Raw genomic sequence first — 15,806 nt, 5'->3', positions numbered from 1 at the left:
GGGGGGGGCTCGGCGGAGGAGTAGAGGCCGCAGCGGTGGATCGGAGTTTGTATCGCGGGACGACGGTGAGGAAGGCGAGCCGGAGGTGCCCTCGCTGCTGCCCCCATCACTTCGCGTCTGTACAGGTCGTTGCTGCCGCTGCTCTTCTTCCGTTAGGAAGAAAGGTCGATAAATGCAACAAGTTACTTCACCCTCCCAACTCCCTCTGCCGCCGGTCGTTCCTGTTGTTGATTGCTGCTGCTTGCTATTGATGCTCTGCCGCTGCTGCTGATTTTGTCATTACCACTGTCCTAAATCAGTTTCTATTGTTCACCAACTCGATTTGGTTCTGATGACATGCTATTAATTAGTGAAGGGGCCATAACACATGATTATGGGAGATACTATCAATGGATGCTTACCTCTTAGTACATGTTTATCACAATACTTTAGAACTTAAGTCCATGTTCTTTTCTTGGGGTTTGATTCCCCAAGTGGCATCGATGCCTGTGGGGTTTCAGTTGGCCCCCTCCTGACACTTCTTATCCCTAGGGTTTCAATTTCTAATCCATGTACAATCCTAATGGGATATGGGCGTATGGCTCTATATAGGTGGATGTGATGTACATCTATAGAAGAAAATTTTGCAGTACCGTTAGTTGATTGTTTTGGTTGTGCTACTTATGACATTGATATGTGTGTAAAGTGGGAGCGGTTTGCGAAATCGAAAGGTGAACTTGTTATTCTTGCTGGCTTTCTGGGTGTTTTTATTTCAAGTGTATTTGCTTGCACTTAGCATAACATGAACATACCTGCAGGGATTATCAAGTACAAGAAGAAGTGCGTGCATGGGACGAGGAGTAAATGGCACTGGCGGTCTGAGAACTTGCGCTGCGGGTGCACTTAAGTCACGGTACTTGTAAACCGGAAAAATCCATCATAGAACTTGCATTGCGGGTGCAGATAGGTCACATATGCCATCTGAACCGGCCAGCTGTCCTATTTTCGAGAAAAACCCGTCATAGAACTTGCGTTGCGGGTGCAGATAGGTCACATTATAAATTTTTCGTTCCTGGACATTTTTTAAAAGTCACGAATCACAAATATTTTTTAATTTATCGTTCGACAACATTTTTTAAGTCGTGAATCACAAACATTTTTTTTAATGTTTACAACTTAAAAAAATGTTCGTGTATCACAAATATTTTTCAAATTTATCATTCGCGAACATTTTTTAAAGTCGTGAACAAATATTTTTCAAATTAATCGTTCATGAACATTTTTTAAAGTCACGAATCACATATATTTTTAAAGTCGTGAACAACTTTATCGCGCTTGACCGTTAGAGGAAGAAAACCGGGCAGTTGGCCGGTTTAGATGACCTGTGTGACCTATCTGCATCCATAATGCAAGTTCTATGACGGGTTTTTCCGGTTTGCAATTACCGTGACTTAAGTGCACCCACAGCGCAAGTTCTCGGACCGCCGGTGCCATTTACTCTGGGACGAGCAAGCTAATTCCTGGAAGCGGACTTACTGCTATGGTTGTGTTAATGATGACAGAGTGTTCCCATCGTTGAAGCCAAACTGACAGATGGTGAGCAACTTGTCTTTTCTATCTGTGGCTGGTGAATCTTGTTTTGTAACAAGTGTAGTAATTTGTTGGAGCTTTCCCGTGCCAAGTACATATTGCAGTTATCATGAGCTATGACACAAATGCTTAACAGCCTGCTTGCTTCTGCTTATGTACATCGATTTAGTCCAATGTTCTTTTTAAGCCTCCAATGCTCTTCGCATTTTGAGTAACTGAATCTAGCTAGTAGCAATCATTTCGAGATTTACACAATATTGCAGTCGTGTGTTGTAACACTGACACATATGCTTAACAACCTGCACACTTTTGCTTCAGTAATTTTTTTTCATTTATCACTGACTGGATCTCTTGGGTCTTCATTGTCAGTATAGTTAGTGCAAACATGTTTGCGTTCTGTTACCCTTTTAACTAAGTATGATTTATTACAGAGCCTGGTGTTGATCCTTTTGCTCAAAGGAGGGAAGAGAAGAAGGGCAGCATCGATAAACAAGAAAATAACAGACGTGGGAATTTGAAGAACGGGCCATCGTCGGATTTTCTCGCAGGTGAGGGGAGGCGTTCAGGGGATCGTCTACGAAGGCGCTGGCCACCAAGCGCCGAGCGGCAGCTAGCCTACAACGAAGATCTGCACAAGGGCGCTACAAGATCTGCATGGACGTCCTAGAATCCACCGGGTGAGATGGATTTTTTTTCTCTTTTATTCTCCACTCGTCCTGCTGCAGACCAAATAGATCAGATTTATTGGAAGATATGTTGTGATGTTGATGATTGATTTCAGATTTTCAGTCTGTAGTAACATGAGTCCCACGCTCGGCCTCCTGCAAGGGCGACCTTTCCTACTCCCAAAAGCAGACCTGGTTCAAGATCAGAGGCAACAAGTAAGCTCCTACTATGTGTCTATGTTAATTTGTCATCTCAGTATAATTCATCCCCATCCCACTACATTTAGTTCAGTTCAGTTAAGTGATTAGGCATAATGCGCGAATGCAAGCAAGGTTGGGATGAATGGGTCGATGGTGTCATGCCTCGGCCCACAGGACCAGGTAAGGCAACTTGCACTTTGATTTCCAAAGTGGTGGTTTGGACAGTACTATAACCTGATGGTCATCTTCTCGATCTACATCAGCTAACAAGTCAAGATTGAGGTGGACACTGGAGCTCCCTCAGTATTCTGTAGAGGCTGTGAACAAGCTTGAGGGACCTGAAAGTTGAGTGATGGTTTTCCTTTATTTTTCAAGTATTTTATAATTTTTTATTCTCCACTCTAAACAGTTCACTTCAATATCTCTTACACAAAAGCAACTCCCAAGGGCGTTCTGAAGCTTACGAAAGTGGAAGGCCTAAACATCTATCATCTAAAGACTCATTCGCAGATACTACTTCAGGGTTATTTCGCCACTTCACTGAAAATGAAACCAAACATCTCTTCTTCTTTTCTTTGTTGAACAGAAGTACCGACACACAAAGTATATTCCATAGATCAAAGAAGAGTAAATGTGTATATCGCACAATTCAAAGGTTAAAATATTGTTCTGCTAAATACCCCCATCATCTCAGTAGTTTGTGGGTCATTACGATCAGCATTTACGATTTGCATCAAAGTTTTCTATGCATGCAAAAAAACTACTCTGATCAAGTTGGTATGGAGTTGGACACCCAGACTTTTTGCGCATCTAAGTGTCGTGACATTGATTGTTTCATCTAATTCTCCATGTGCCAAGTGATGTAAATACTGAAAGGATTACCATTTTATTATATTAACAAAGACAATCGTTTCCTGTAACTACTACAGTATCTTGACCGATTCCAACTAGATGGAACTGGCTCAATTGTACAAGAAGTACAAGGACCAGGGTATGATCTATCTGCATATGATCAGTCCTTGATTTTCAGTTATGATATATTATGCTTACAATTTGATGTGACTACAGGTTTTGAGTTCCTTACTTTCCCATGCAACCAGTTTGGTGGGCAGGAACCTGGCATTAATGAGTAAATTGTTCAGATTTCTTGCACTCATTTGAAGGCCGAGTATCTGATTTTTGACAAGGTAAATGTGTGCTTGATACTCCCTCCTCCTTTTTTCTTGGCGTTTCTGCTTCAAGCTGAAAGAAACGATTGCATTTGTGTACAATGTACACTATGACTGCTTCCATGAACAATTATTATAATTTGATTGAGGAAACACGATCCAGCCTGTGTACTCTATTTTTTATGCAGTCTGAGCGATATAAAATCTGAAACCAATGTTGGTTATTAGAAAATCGGACTTTAGTTGTACCAACTGACTGGGCGTGTCCGTGCTCCTGTGTTCTTTTTTTAGAAAAGGAGGAATATCCCCGGCCTCTGCATCTGGTGCTCCTGTGTTCTTGGGGCTACGATAACCTCCTTGTGTGCCCCTCAGCATTAACGAGATAATGTTGGTCCAATGCTTATAATTTAATCAGTGGTTCCTACTGAATTTTTAAAAGGTCTATGCCTAATTTGGTGTTGCTTATTCAATTAGCTTCACATGTTGCAACTAATCATGTTTGATGTGCTGCCATGCTCTCAATATTATCTTGTTCAGTGCTATAATTGGGGCCATGCTCTTAGTATTGTGTTGTTTTTACGCACTCAACACCTACTGCAGGTGATAGACTCGTAAAAAAAATCTAAGGTTAATATTTATGCTCAAGGAGAAAAAGAGGAATCTACATATCTTGGTGATGCTGAGATGTGTAGGCTTTCTAATATTGCTTATTCCTGATTGATATGTCATCAAATCAAGTAAAAACGAGTATGCTTTGATCCATTCCACATCCGTTGAATGTAACCTCTTGGTACTTCCTACTTTTCAGTAGATTTTTGAGGGGGGAGATACATGGTCTCAATACTGCATTCGGTCTAGAAGAAGCTGATCTGTATGAGATGCGGCAGTGCCAGGGGACAATTGCTTCTGCTATTTTTGGTAACTGCATCTTCTTTTCTATGCCAATTATATTTACATGGTGTCATGTTTCCATGTCAGTGCTAATTGCACATTGTGTGTGAGCTTTCTTATTTGTTTTTATTAGGGAATTATGATATAATGCAATAATCAGAAAAGATTAGTACATTTTCAAAAGATATTGTTTGCTTCATGTTTCTGGATGAAGAAACTGAAGCTGCAATAAAGAAGATCAGTACTGTAGATAATACGAAAAGAATTGGGCTGTGGCGGGTGGTTGTTGTGCACAACCTTCCTTATCCTGACCCCACAGCTTTCGTCAAAATTAGCCTAAATTCACTGTGCAGTTCATTATGAAGAAAATAAATAAAAATACTACTGAATCGACAGAGTTTTGAGGCCGGCTTCGCCGTTTCTGTACTGTACATTTAGTTATTTGATTTTCCTAACTGAATCTTTTAGGTGCCAGTTACTTCTGGCATGGAGATTGTGCACAAGCGATGTGAACTAAAAGTTAGTTGTAAAGATAATTCTACGCAATCTTCTAAAAGCAACATGTGCTCTTATCTAGATAACTGATCCAACATGTTTCATTCTTTTCTGCATTGGGTCAGTATGTGAAAAGTTTCTCGACTCCACAATCATTTTTCTGTTCTGTTGAAAGGCAAGAGTATGCCATGCTTAATGCGAATCAGCATGAGCGAATTGTTTTCCTAATCGTGTATTTTCCTTGTGATAATTTTTTAATTGAATACCTTGTGATATTTTCCTCAAACAGGTTCCAAAACTATTACTTCATCGACTCTTTCCTGATGTGCGGTATTCACTCTGGATCGATGGGAAACTTAAACTTGTGAAGGATCCTTATCAGCTGTTAGAGATGTCAAAGATGGTTTAGGCATCGTAACCCTCAGAGAGAGTCGGCCTCACGTATATATTGCCAAGTATCGATCTGGTACAGGGAGTATTGCCCAAGGAAAGAGAGATACACGGGAGTAGAGATAAGAGAGAGAGAGAGAGAGAGAGAGAGAGAGAGAGAGAGATTTAAACAGAAAGATAATAATCTCTACAACTCTAACTACTCCTAACGTGATACAATATGCAAGACCGAAGTTGTTTAACATCCTCCCTTAATCTGAACTGCGCAAGTTAAGATTACGCTTGAACTCTTCAAACGGTCTTGTGGGCAAAGCCTTTGTGAAGCCATATGCAACCTGATCCTTGGAGTGAACAAAACGAATGTCCAATTCCTTGCTAGCAACCCTTTCCCTCACAAAGTGATAATCAATCTCAATATGTTTGGTTCTAGCATGAAAGACAGGATTAGCAGACAAATATGTGGCACCAAGATTATCACACCATAGACAAGGTGTTTGTGTGTGATGTATCCCAAGCTCTTTAAGGAGTGACTTTACCTAGATAATTTCTGCTGTGGCATTAGCAAGTGCCTTATACTCTGCTTCAGTACTTGACCTTGAGACTGTAGCCTGTTTCTTTGGACACCATGAAATTAAGTTAGGACCAAAGAAAACTGCAAAACCACCTATAGACCTTCTATCATCTAAGCAGCCTGCCCAGTCAGAATCAGAAAAAGCACTGACTAGGGTAGATGATGACTTACTAAAAGTCAGTCCAGTACTCAAGGTGTTTCTTATGTATCTCAGTATGCGCTTGGCAGCAGTCCAATGAGCTGTGGTTGGTGCATGAAGAAACTGACAGACTTTATTGACTGCAAATGAAATATCAGGCCTGGTGAGAGTCAAATACTGAAGTGCACCTACCATGCTCCTATACTTGGTACCATCCTCTTGATTCAAGAGTTCACCTTCTATAAGGGATAACTTTTCTGAACTAGATAGTGGTGTTGGTGATGGTTTACAGCCCTGCAAACCTACTCTAGTCAGCAAATCAGCTGCATATTTTTCCTGAGACAAATGTAGACCACCTTCTTTGTTTCTTTTAACTTCAATACCAAGGAAGAAATGCAAGTCACCTAGATCCTTAAGAGCAAATTCTGAGTTCAAATCCTTCAATAGAGCTGTCACAGCTTCATGTGAGGAGCTTGTAACAATAATATCATCAACATATATGAGCACAAATATGGATGTGTTGGACTTGTTATAAATAAACAATGATGTATCTGATTTTGAGGGAACGAAACCAAGTTGCTGTAATTTCGAACTCAAACGAGAATACCATGCCCTGGGAGCTTGTTTCAGTCCATAGAGAGACTTATCAAGCCTGCACACATGAAACGGTTTGTTCTTGTCTTCAAACCCAGGAGGTTGCTTCATATAAACTTCCTCTTCCAGAACACCATGAAGAAATGCATTCTGCACATCTAGCTGCCTGAGACTCCATCCTCTGGATACAGCAATAGACAGAACAAGATGAATAGTTGCAGCCTTAACAACAGGACTAAAAGTATCCTCATAGTCTATGCCATACCTCTGTTTAAAACCTTTTGCAACAAGTCTAGCTTTGCAACGATCCATAGTGCCATCAGATCTCTTTTTAATCTTGAACACCCATTTACAATCAATAACATGTTTACCTTGTTGAGAAGGAACTAGGTGCCAAGTTTTGTTTTTGCGAAGAGCATGAAATTCTTCCTCCATGGCCTTCTTCTACGTCGGGTCAGCAAGTGCATCATGAACAGTGTGGGGCTCTCCTGAAGAAGCAGCCAAACCAAATTTCACCTTGTAATTTACTGGCTGAATTGTACCACTTCGGAGTCAAGTGCGCGGCTGTGTGGCTGTAGAGAAATCCACGTTCACAGAAGATCCAGACACCTGTTGTTGCTGCACCGGACCAGGTGGTTCAGCCGTGGAGTCCGCTGACGATCCCGAGGTGGCAGTAGCAGAACTGCCCCCGATGCCCGCTGGATCCTCTATGGGCGAACGTGCAGCTGAAGAAGAAGGGACCGCCACAGAAGATCCGAGCGTACCAGCCGGATCGGGAGCGAAGCCCGCGTCAAGTGATGATGAGGGGCGCAGGGTCCGCCTGGCATAGACATGCGGAACCGGCGCATAACGACCGGCCAGCTGCGCCCCAGGCGTTGATTGGGCCAGCTCGTCCGCGTGGCCAGGCGCATGGGACGCAGGCCGCGGGACCGACGCGGGTTGGCGCGAGGCGGCCGGCTTGGGCGGAGACAGCGCGTTGTCGCGCACCAGCTGGCAGGGTGGGGATCCCGGAGAGAATGCGGTCGGCTCGGCAGCGGTCGGACGCACCGATCCCAAGGGGGATTGCACCAAAACCTGCATGGCTACTGTAGGGCGCCTCGCTACAGTATTTTCTGCATGGTTTGGACTCGGTGTTGCACCGTTTTGTGGTCCATTTTGTTCTGCAGAAACATGCTCAAGGGACAGATTAGGAGGATTAGTCATAACAGTTGAATCAATACAATTATCATCACCACCGGAATCATCGTTGGTAAGATGTGTTGGAAGTAGAAGGATTTCTTGTCTAAGGAGAGCACCAGCATTGGGATGGAGTTTTTCAAAGGGAAACTGAGTTCCGTCAAACACAATATCACGAGATATATAAACACGCCCCGTAGACACATCAAGACACTTGACGCCTTTGTGCTGTGCACTGTAACCGAGGAACACACATTGTTTGGAACGAAACATGAGTTTGTGAGGATTATAGGGGCGAAGATTAGGCCAACATGCACAGCCAAAAACGCGAAGTCTAGTGTAGTCAGGTGTGATATGCAAGAGACGTTCGGTGGGGGTTTCATTTTGGATGACACGGCTAGGCCACATATTAATGAGATGGACAGCGGTAAGAAATGCTTCATCCCAAAATTTGAGTGGCATAGAGGCAGAAGCGAGAAGGGCTAACCCTACTTCAACAATATGCCTATGTTTGCATTCTGCGGAACCATTCTGTTGATGAGCATGAGGACAAGATACATGATGAGATATGCCGATTTGTTGGAAAAAAGAATTTAACTTCTCATATTCTCCACCCCAATATGATTGCATGGCAAGAATTTTGCTATCAAATTTATGTTCAACAAGTGCTTGAAAGTTATGAAAAACTTGAAACACATCAGAACGTTTTTTAAGGAGATAGATCCAGGTGTATTTTCTATAGTCATCAACAAAGCTAACATAGTAAGAATGTCTACCAATAGAGGTGGGTGCAGGACCCCAAACATCAGAAAAATAAGCTGCAAAGGCTTGGTAGACACACTAGAAGAAACAGGATAAGGTAATTGATGACTTTTTGCTCTTTGACATGAATCACAAGTAGTTTCAGAATTTCGCTCACCAACAACTGGGAGTTTATTTCTACTAAGAATTTGATGAACAGTAGCAAAAGACGGATGGCCTAATCGACTGTGCCATCTTTCAGCAGAAAGCTTGATGGCACCATACACTTGTTTATTAAACTGGCAATACTTGGGAAGCAATGAATAGAGCCCTTCAATGCAAAGACCCCTATGGAGAACGCTCTTCATGACTTGATCCTTGATCAAAAAGAAAAAAGGGTGAAATTCTAGAAACACATTGTTGTCAAGAGCAATGCGGTGCACGAAAAGAAGATTTTTGGAAGCATTTGGAGCATGCAAGATTTCTTTTAGAACTAGATTTTTGTGTGGGGTTTTGATAATTGATTGACCAACATGACTTATCTCCATACCTGGACCATTAGAGGCGGTGTAGACTTGATCATGAACACGGTACTTTTCATGCATCGTCAGTTTCTCCAACTCTCCGGTGATGTGGTTTGTCGCACCCGTGTCCATGTACCAGTTTGTGTCAACACCGTATGAAGTATCAACTGCAGCTGCAACCTTTTTCTTTTGGGAAGTGTTATCGGCATAACGCCAATCACAATATTTGACTAAGTGATTTGTTTTCTTACAAATTTGGCATCTCCCCTCATAGCCATCATAGCCTTGAAAGGGGGACGGTTTCTGTTGTTGTTGGAGTTGCCCCGATTGGAGTTGCCTTGGTTCTGGTAGCCACCGCCACCATTGTAGCCTCCACCTTGGTTGTTCTGGTAGTAGCCGCCACCACCAGATCCGTGGCCGCCACCACCAGGACCATAGCCTCCGCCGCCAGGGCCATGGCCGCCGCCGCCAGTACCATAGCCGCCGCTAGGGTTGGCGCTGTAGCCGCCGCCACCGTAGTGGCCGTCGCCATTGCGTGATCCACCGCCGCCCTTCTGCTGGTTGCGGTAGCCTCCACCGCCGCCCCTTCCCTGGCGACCACGAGAGGCAGAGTTCGCCGAGGACTTGAACGCGCGCGGACCCTGTGCCATGAAACATCTCCATCCTCTGGTCATAATTGGACACAAGAGAGAAGAGTTGATCAATGGTGACAGGAACGGGGGAGACATCAAGGGCGGAGACAATGGCCTGGTATTCCATGTCAAGGCCCGCAACAATGAAGGAAATCAGCTCGCCCACATCGATGGGTTTGCCCGCTGCCGCGAGTTCATCAGAGAGCGCTCGCATGTGGCCGAAGTAGGTGGACGCCGATTGAGAGCCCTTCTGGGCATTGGTGAGGGCGGCCCTGATGTTGTTGGCGCAGGAGAGAGAAACTACAGCGAACATGTTCCCAAGGGCAGTCCAGATCGCATGCGAAGTTTCCAGCGACGCTACCTGAACGAGCACTTCCTTGGAGAGATTCCTAAGAAGGTATGCGACTATTTGTTGATCTTGGATAAGCCAGGGAGTATAGGCGGGGTTCGGCAAGATCTGATCCTTGCCTTCTTTGTCCTTGGACATGAGGGTTTTGGGAGGTTGCTCAATGGTTTTGTCAAGATACCCAAACAACCCGGCGCCCATGATCTGTGAACGAGCTTGTGCTCGCCACAAGACACAGTTCGTTCGGGTGAGGGGTTCGGACGTGTTGTTGGTGAGGCCAGAGTTCATGATGGAGGTGGAAGACACATTGTTTGCTGGGGAGATTGGTGCGGCGGCTGAGAGGGTTGAGGTTGATGAAGGTTGCGGCTGGGATGATCAAAGGAAGGTAGCTAGATGTGTTTGGAATAGGCCTGCTCTGATACCATGTCAAAGATGGTTTAGGCGTCGTAACCCTCAGAGAGAGTTGGCCTAGTACAGGGAGTATTGCCCAAGGCAAGATAGATACACGGGAGTAGAGATAAGAGAGAGAGATTTAAACAGAAAGATAATAATCTCTACAACTCTAACTACTCCTAACGTGATACAATATACAAGACCGAAGTTGTTTAACAAGAGAGGTAAACATCACGTTCTCTCACTGACCTCCGTCTGCTACTTATAAACTACTTTGCACACAACTCAATGAAAGCATGCCGTCAAAAAGTAAGTTTGCTTGTTGCCAGTGCCACTTATGCTCTATTTGTTGTATTAAGAGATCCAAGCTGCACCATATTCTTACTTTAATATTAAGTCTACTCTTATCTAGATTTTGACTTCTTATTATTTTGATTTTGTATACACTATCATGCCGCAGATTCTTGTGGAGGAAAAATGTGCGCTTCGCTATTTCCAGGCATTATAGACACTTTGATGTCCTTGAGGAAGCTGAGGCCAACAAGTCTGGTGGGAAGTATGATAATGCTTCAATTGATAACCAAATAGAGTTCTACAAGAGAGAGGGTTTAATCCATTATTCATCAGCTAAGTTCCTTATTACAAGTGGTAATGGTTCTTCTCGCTGAATTCTGATATAGAAATATTTCTCCTGAGAACATAAGCGATACATTTTTCTTGAACAGATGTCCCCGAGGGCTGTGTAATTATAGGAGAGCACATACCCATCACCAATCTATTCACATGCCTTTGGTTCAATGAAGTTGATCGTTCCACCTCAAGAGATCAGCTAAGCTTTAGCGCAGCGAGGAATAAAATAAGATCAAGAGTTCTTTTTGACAACTAAATAAGATCAGGAGTTAATTGGACTGTAGACATGTTCCTGGATTGTGGAAGGCGTGATTTTGTTGTTCAGGTACTTTCGAGTTAATGCTTTGTGCGGCACGTCATTCCATTTGCAACCTATAAGTACTACTGCATCTTGGTACCGAGTGCAGACTTGTGAAATTACACCCACATAATGATGGATCTTCGCATCGTCATAGGGAGCTGTCTGAAAACAACATCAGTGGATTGATGATTTTTTGGAAAGAACAATGCCAGGATCTTTGACAGAATAGAATTTTACTGGAGTTTGAGGCTATATTATTGATGAGGTATCCTGGAGAGCTGCAAGCTGCCTTTCTTGTTTTGAATCATGTTCCTGTTGTTTTCTCCCTGGTGAGAGTGTATTATGTGGGTAGTGTAATCATCATGATCTCTGAGGCTATGTATAGAGTTTCATCATTGTTTTCTTGAAAATTGACCCTCTAAATTCATGTTCTCTTATAACTTACCCTGTAAAATCTTCTCTGTATTTTAATGAAGTTTGATGTCACGCCATTGGAGATAACAACAAGTGGAACATTACAAGCCTTATTAATTGCTACTGATGCTACTGATTGTAGTTAAGCTCGTCCATTTTGTTGGAGGCCAGCTATGTGCCAAACACAAAAAAAAATCGAAATGGTCGCCACCTACATGGCCGGCTCTAGAGAGCTTCCGCTCAAGTGGCGCATCAAAGGTGCGCCCAACCACTAGTAGAGCTTCATGACCCAACACCTTTATTCACCACGAAGACCATACACATGCATCAAGTAAGACTATAACGATAAAGAGAAATAACAATACAACCATAATCAGCGGCATGACCATATTAAATGTCGACCCAGCTTAGGTAAAAGGCATAGCAAGCCAGCCATAATAGACACATGCAAAAAAAAAGAGCTAAATTACGACCGAAGAATGATGTGGCAAGACACGCCTCTCCAAGAAGAGGAGGCAAACAGACTAAGACCCGTAAAAAATGTGAAGCAAGCAACTTCGTACTCCCGACCACTCTGCTCAAACGAACCACCACACCATCGCAGTCATTGCGAAACACTTTCTTTTTCACTCTTTTATTCCTTCTTCAGTTCCTGGTTTTCTTTTGGACGTTTTTTATTTGATTTTCCTTTTTATCATTTTCCTTTTTCTTTTTTCATTGATGCGTGGATTATTCACAAATTCATGAACATTTTTCTTAAAATTGAACCATTTTTCCCACCATGAACTTTTGTTCAAATATGCACAAAAATAATTCCAAAATCGATGAATTCCTTTCAAATTGGTGACTTTTAAAAAAAATCGATGATTTTTTTTCAAATCGGTTAACTATTTTTTCATATTCAATGAAAATTTTCAAAATCCGTGAACTCTTTTCAAATCATTGATTTTTGGCCAAAATCGATGAACTTTTTAAAAAATTGCGAACATTTTTCAGAATTGATGAACTTTTTTCAAATTTATGATTTTTTAAAAATCGATGAACTTTTTTCTAATTTACGAACTTTCTTTATTACATGAACTTCTTTTAGTTCGTGTTTTATTTTCAAATCTGTGAACTTTTAAGTGTTGATCTCATTTTTTTAAACACGTTTTTCTACAAATCAGCCTGCAATAGAAAGCGTGTCTAAACTTATTATTAAACTATTCTCTTGAATGATTCACTCCCGACTAGTTGGCCTTTTTTTTACGAAAAGGTCACCATGGCTAGCTTTATTAAAACTCAAATGACACTTACATCATCAGCTAAAAATTTAAAAAGGAAATCCGGCGGAGCCTCCACCCAAAAGGTAGGAGTATTGGCACCGCCCCACTGAGCTAGCTCGTGCGCAACCATATTAGACTCTCTTATACAATGTTCTACCACAGCCTTCCCGAATTCTCTCAACATCACTCGACAATCTTGCAAAATAGGAGCCGCCATCATCGAGTGTCCTTCATTATTATGTAGCGCTTGCACCACTATCAGGTTGTGCATACGTACTAAAAGATTGTTGCATCCAGTGCTCTGTGCTAGTTTTAGTCCCTCCAACAGTGTTGTTGCTTCTGCTAAAACCACATCTGGGACGTGGTCAAGTCTCGCCATAGCTGCACAGATGAAGCCTCCTCTGTTATCGCGAAGAATAGCTCCACAAGCTCCTGTGAAATCGTCTTCTGAGTAGGATGCATCGACATTCAGTATTTGTTGTCCCGTCATGCCAGGAGACCATCTGTTTATACGTGGAACTTGGTCAAAATCCCTTTTCCTCTAACAAAATTCAAGGTTAAAGCGTAGATTGCTGGAGCAGTCCGAACTGGACACTGAACTTGCTCACCCCGGACCAATTGCCTACGTTGCCACCATATGTACCAACATGCCGTTGCAAACAACTCTGGAAGTTCAACTGGGTCCATATACATGCGCTGAGAGTCTTGATCACATAGCATAAATTCAATCAATGTTGAACCAGCACGATCCACTAGCGTCGCATCCGCTACTTCCTTTGCTATTCCAAGAGCTTCCCAAATTTGCATTACTTGGGGGCATTTAAAAAGGGCATGCATTATGTCTTCTGCTCCCGAAGAACATACTGGACACTGAGAGTTACTGCCAATATGGCGGTTTGCAAGGACACAAAGACATGGGATAGCATTGTGCAAACACTTCCATAGAAAATTTTTGATCTTCCCTGGTAGCTTAAGGTTCCATAATCTTTTCCACACCGGATGTGATGAAGATCCACCTGACTGAAGTGCACCCAAGGTTGCCGCATAACACACTTCCCATTGTTTATAATATGTTGACCTTACCGTAAAAACGCCACTCTTCGTGATGTGCCACGCGATGTAGTATTCCGTCTCCTGATGATGGATTGGGATTTGAAGAATGTGGTCCACATCAATAGGCCAGAAATTATCACGAATAAGCAGTTCATCCCATTCCCCCGAGACTGGGTCTATTAATTCATGAACTCTAGTAAGCACTTGATTCGCCCGAACTGTCACTATTTTCCTTGAAGAGCTATTCGGTATCCAGCAATCATCCCAAATATTTATTTTTGCTCCATCTCCAACTTTCCATATACTACCCTTCTTGAAAGTTTGAATTCCCGCCCATATACTTTGCCATACGAAAGATGAACCCTTTTCAACTCGCAATTTAGAATATCACCTGTGGGATAGTACCTTGATCTCAAAACCTTTGCACAGAGAGAGTCACAATTTTCAATTAACCTCCAAACTTGCTTTGCGAGCATAGCCAAGTTGAAACTGTGGATGTCACAGAAGCCCATCCCTCCCTTATCTTTGGGCACACACATTTTCCACCACGCAAACCAGTGCATCCGGCGTTGGTTCTCATCGTCACCCCACCAATACTGTGACATTGCATCAGTGATCCCCTTAAAAAATTTCTTCGGGAATTTAAACACACTCATCGCATAAGTTGGGATTGCTTGGGCCACCGCCTTCAACAAAGCTTCTTTTCCCCCGTAAGATAGTGTCCTCTCTTTCCATCCATTCACCATGACCTGGATCCTCTCTATAAGATGTTTAAAGCAGTCTACTCGGTCTACCCCTATCATAAAAGGGAGTCCCAAGTATTTATCTGAGAGAGATTCCGTCATTATATTAAGGATTTGGCACACCTCTGCCTTCACCTCCACATCAGTGTTGGGGCTGAAAAATATTGAACACTTGGCTTCACTTACTAGCTGGCCCGAGGCAGCGGAATAGTCATCTAGTATGTTCCCCAAGGTGTTTGCATTAGCAGCATCTGCTCTCACCAGAATAAGTGAATCATCAGCAAATAACAAGTGAGAAATTTTCGGGGAGTCTCAACACACCTGAACACCAATGAGGTGCCCAACTGCTTCCTCATGTGCAATAAGAGATGACAAGCCCTCGGCACATAGTAGAAACAGATACGGTGACAGTGGGCCCCCCTGCCTCAAACCTCTCGTGGAACGGAACGGTAGAGTTTCATTTGAATTAAATCTTACTTTATATTCCACCGATGTCACACAAGCCATTATCATCTCTATCCATCTCTCATCAAAACCCAATTTACCGAGCATAGCTTGCAGAAAAGTCCATTCAACACGATCATAGGCCTTGTGCATATCAAGTTTTACCGCACACGTTCCATATTTACCTTTCTTCCTCTTCTTCATTGTATGCAAACACTCATAGGCTACAATGACATTATCAGTAATAATACGTCCAGGAATCAAAGCACTCTATGTCTCGCTGATAATATCAGGCAATAAATTTTTTAGTCTTGCTGCCAACATCTTTGATATGACCTTATAAACGACGTTGCATAGACTGATAGGCCTAAACTGAGTTACCTTCTCTGGATTATCAACTTTAGGGATCAGAACTATTGTGGTGGAGTTCCATCCTTTAGGGATAACTCGTTTATTGATT

At 42.7% G+C, this 15,806-nt stretch overlaps 1 protein-coding gene across 12 annotated transcripts; it reads left to right on the top strand.

The window, feature by feature from the left end:
- Nucleotides 1-1,482: 1,482 nt before the first annotated feature.
- Nucleotides 1,483-11,549, top strand: LOC119284646. Of its 12 annotated transcripts, none has more exons than XR_005139129.1 (10): nucleotides 1,483-1,575; nucleotides 2,001-2,246; nucleotides 2,359-2,450; nucleotides 2,532-2,615; nucleotides 2,699-3,426; nucleotides 3,504-3,622; nucleotides 4,416-4,522; nucleotides 5,280-5,383; nucleotides 10,957-11,144; nucleotides 11,222-11,549. XR_005139129.1 is itself a non-coding variant. In XM_037563796.1 (4 exons), the coding sequence occupies exons 1-4, from the start codon at nucleotides 4,478-4,480 to the stop codon at nucleotides 11,380-11,382; spliced, it is 498 nt and encodes a 165-aa protein (XP_037419693.1). In that variant the 5' UTR covers nucleotides 4,142-4,477; the 3' UTR covers nucleotides 11,383-11,549. The 12 variants fall into 12 exon arrangements, 1 of the variants encoding a protein (XP_037419693.1); XR_005139130.1 differs by having other exon boundaries at nucleotides 4,413-4,522; XR_005139137.1 differs by having other exon boundaries at nucleotides 2,366-2,450; nucleotides 2,699-3,622.
- The last annotated feature ends 4,257 nt before the right edge of the window (nucleotides 11,550-15,806 follow it).

This window comes from Triticum dicoccoides, chromosome 4A, assembly GCF_002162155.2.
Source record: "Triticum dicoccoides isolate Atlit2015 ecotype Zavitan chromosome 4A, WEW_v2.0, whole genome shotgun sequence".
In the NCBI taxonomy this organism is placed as follows: Eukaryota; Viridiplantae; Streptophyta; class Magnoliopsida; order Poales; family Poaceae; genus Triticum; species Triticum dicoccoides.
The sequence above is the reverse complement of the archived record's forward strand: the minus strand, read 5'-3'. Positions and strand labels throughout refer to the sequence as shown.